General features: G+C 50.4%; 1 protein-coding gene across 1 annotated transcript; it reads left to right on the forward strand.

Moving 5' to 3' along the window:
• The first annotated feature begins 965 nt into the window (after window positions 1-965).
• Il31 (interleukin 31) lies at window positions 966-2,813 on the forward strand. Its single transcript, XM_075975274.1, has 3 exons — window positions 966-981; window positions 1,104-1,276; window positions 2,490-2,813. Exons 1-3 carry the CDS (start codon window positions 966-968, stop codon window positions 2,811-2,813), a joined length of 513 nt encoding a protein of 170 aa, XP_075831389.1.
• Window positions 2,814-3,457: the final 644 nt, after the last annotated feature.

Here is a 3,457-nt window from a genome sequence, read left to right on the forward strand (position 1 = left end):
TCTTTCATTTTAAAAAAATAGTTAAAGATATGTTGATTCTAAAGGTGACAGAGAATGTCTTACCTACTTTGCATGTGTGATTTGAAATTCAGTAGTAAATGTTTCTTCAAGGCTCAAAAAAAAATAGTTTCTTTTTCAGACAGTGATTTTCTATAAGGTCAAAACTGGCTTTGAATTTGTGACTCATCTCAGCCTCCTGAGCGCTAAGTGACAGGTGTGTGCCATCTCGCTGTGTTCCAACAATTAGCCACCCTCCTTACTCCCATTACTTGGGAAATGGAAGATGCCATCACCAAATAACTCTTGAGCTGGCTTTGGTTCTAGAGCTAGAAGTCATGAAGACACAGGTGAGAATCCAGGGACACGAGCAATCATCGGTAGCATGGAATCTTTGCCCGCACACCTACGCTGATCGGAGCCATCCCCCGTTCACTGGCGTGGATGTGCGTCAGGAATGCCCACAGATGGATCGCGCTGCGGATTTCACAGTGACTCTGTGCCTACACATGGCCTCCCAGAAATTCCCTGCAAGGCAATGACCCTCAGCCCCCGCTAAGCCACTTCTTCCTTGGGGGTTGTATTCTTCAACTCTGGGCTCCGAAATTTCCTCTCATTAAGCCAACAAGCACTTTCCAAGAAGAAAGAGATGCCCAAGATGCATGTGCCTTCCTGTGTGGTATGTGTGTGTATCTCTGTGTGTGTACGCACGTGTATGGCAGTGACTCAAGCCTCTGCCTGCCTTGAGGGTAACCTCAGCACTTCCTCCCAGCCCCGCTTTCCCCGAGCATGGCTGGCAGCGCTTTGAAAGTGTTTTCTGGAGAAAAGCTGAGCAATGGTTTCGCCATGGGCGGGCCTGTGATCTCCCTCACGCCGGCCCTTTATATACTGCCTGGTGGCCATGGCGAACACATCAAGCTCCAGAGGCCACAAGCGAAGCAGGCTTTACTCACTCTCTGGCCGTCACCATGATCTTCCACACAGGTACCACCAGTTCTGTAGCTCCCATGGCTTCAGCTCTGTGGCTCTCGGGGGGAATGAGACAGGAACGGCTACACCAGGCGGAGCTGACCCATGACCCTCACGGCATCCCTCTCTTTCTCCAGGACCGACGAAGCCTGCCTGGGTGCTGCTCTGCTGTGTGGGAACTTTGCTGGCCACCTGCGGTCCATCCTTTGGTGCATCTATAACAAAGAGTGCGCCTACAGCAGACATGATAAAAACTATACTTAAATACTTGAAACTTGAATCTAAGGAACTGTATGAAGACTATGTAAGTGCCCTTGAGATTTCTCTTCCAAACCACTTCTTTAAATGCCTTATTTTGCTTTCCAGAATGGCTATTCTTTCCCGATGTGAAACCAGCTAAGGCAGCCAGGGTGGAATGGGAAAGAACCAGACAGGCTGCTGTGGGGGTGCTTCTGAGGGGGTCCATGCACTAACAGAGAAGGCAGAGGCGGACCAATGCAGGGACCCAGACACCAGTCACTTCCCCCAGACGACAGGATGTGTGCCCCGCTCACAGCCTTCCTTATCTCACATCTACCTGGCTCACCGTCCCACAGACAGCGTTCTTGCTGGAAGCACAGCTTCAGAGATGGGCCGGCTCGAGTCAGGAATCCCCTGTGAGCAGCAAAAGACGTCCTGGGAGGGGGGAGCAGATTGAGAAAATCCTCCCTTGGGTGGCTGGTGCCTCTGGCTAGTTCATAGCAGTTAACTAACTAGGTAACTATCTGCGTGCTGTTGGAACTTGCTGGAAGGCCCTCTTCCTCGGCAGATGCTGGCAGGAGGATAACACAAGGCCCAGTAAGTGCGAATACCGCACTTCCTCCAGACCTCTCGATAGCTTCAGATAAACAACGCCCAGTCAGGAAAAGGCATTGATATTAGCACTGACCTTGTCGTCCGCCCTGGCATTGAAGCTTTGTCCTCGGCTTAAATAGACTCAAAGGTAGAGGTGCTGAGCCAGGTGAGGCTGCTGTGGTCTTAGCAATTTGGTTTTACCCAAAAGCTCTCAGTTTTGAGGAAGAGGAAGGGTAAGGAAGGACTTCGAGTTCTCCGTTTGTTTGAGAAACTCCCTAGCTTCTCAGAGGCCTGTGCAGGCCACATAAACCATCCTCCGGGGCACCAGTGGCCTTCAAACAGAGGCACGAAGAGGAGGGAGTTGTGTGGAAACTCAGATAAGCCCCCTTTGTCCTTTGCCTCGGCCTCTGAGCACCTAAGCACAGGTTGCAGAAGGCTGGGTGGCTTCAGCTAGGTAGGTAGGAGCATTAACATGGCCGACCTGGGTGGGTGCACCATGTCTTCCAGCTCATAAACAGCTGTGCCTTAGATTCCTGCAGACCCGAGCCTCACAGGGATGCTGTGCCAATGAGCTGATGTCTGAGTCAGGCTCGACACAGAGGAAGCCTGGAAACAGGCTGCTCAGATCCCTAGGCCATCACAAACCTGATTCTCACACTATTTCAAACCTTTCCCTCTCTCTACAGAAGAAAAACAGCTCGGGCGAGGTGCCAATAGACGAGTCCCTCCAGCTGCCCTGCTTCACCCTGGGCTGCGAAGCGTCCACCAACATCTCCATCATCGAGGCCTATCTGGAGGAGGTCAGAAGGCTGAGCGAGAACAGAGTAGACACCTCCAGAGTCACAAAACGACTCAGCGATATCACGTGCTCCGACGTCAGGTGTTCCAATTCATCGAAACCGAGCGTCTCTGGGCCTGATAAATTCTATGAGGGTAAAAGCTTCAAACTGACCGTTTTGAAACAGTTCTCAGACTGCATGGAAAAACTGGAGGCTAAGGACAGGATATGCTGAGTGAGGGGGCGGAGCTCTAGGGGAGAATCCTGGTGTCCTCAGCCGTTCCTGTCTTCGGAGGGCTGGACTTGCTCCACAAGAATTAACTTGAAAGAGGTAGCGCCATTGTGACAAGCCTTGTTATTTATGATATTTTTATTCTGTCCACTGAAACCTTATTCTTCCACCCTTGCAGGGGCTGGAAGTGGCAGCTAATTTATTTATTGGTATTTATGTACTGAGTTGTTCACGCTCCTAGGAGGAGCCCTCAGGGTCTATTTAATAAATTATATCGACATGATCTCATCATCTGGTTTGGAGTTTGTGATGGCATTGGAATCAGAGGGTGGGAATCCAGACTGGACGGTGTTGCTGAATGGGAATGTTCTGGAAATAGCTAGTGTTCTGTCATTTCCCTGCACTAGACAGACAGACATTCATCGCAGCAGCAGCAGGCATCCGCTAAACATTTCCTTTAGTCCAGGTCATAAGCATGACCAACATCCTTTTGGTATATAAGATGGGAAACTGAGGTAGGGAGTCATTTAGTCACTTGCTCAGGGCTGCACAGCTGCTTATAGTATAACTCAGATTCCAGGTTGTACTTCACTGTCCTTCTGGGTAGTGGCTGGGTCTCAAGGGCACTCAACGCCATGCCCGGTACA

Source organism: Microtus pennsylvanicus, chromosome 1 (genome assembly GCF_037038515.1).
Source record: "Microtus pennsylvanicus isolate mMicPen1 chromosome 1, mMicPen1.hap1, whole genome shotgun sequence".
Lineage (NCBI taxonomy): Eukaryota > Metazoa > Chordata > Mammalia > Rodentia > Cricetidae > Microtus > Microtus pennsylvanicus.

What these genes read in the sequence shown, in the direction of transcription:
- Il31 (XM_075975274.1), top strand. An exon ending in TGTATGAAGACTATGTAAGT is followed by an intron (nt 1,277 to 2,489) that starts GCCCTTGAGATT and finishes TCTCTACAGAAG; the next exon opens with AAAAACAGCTCGGGCGAGGT.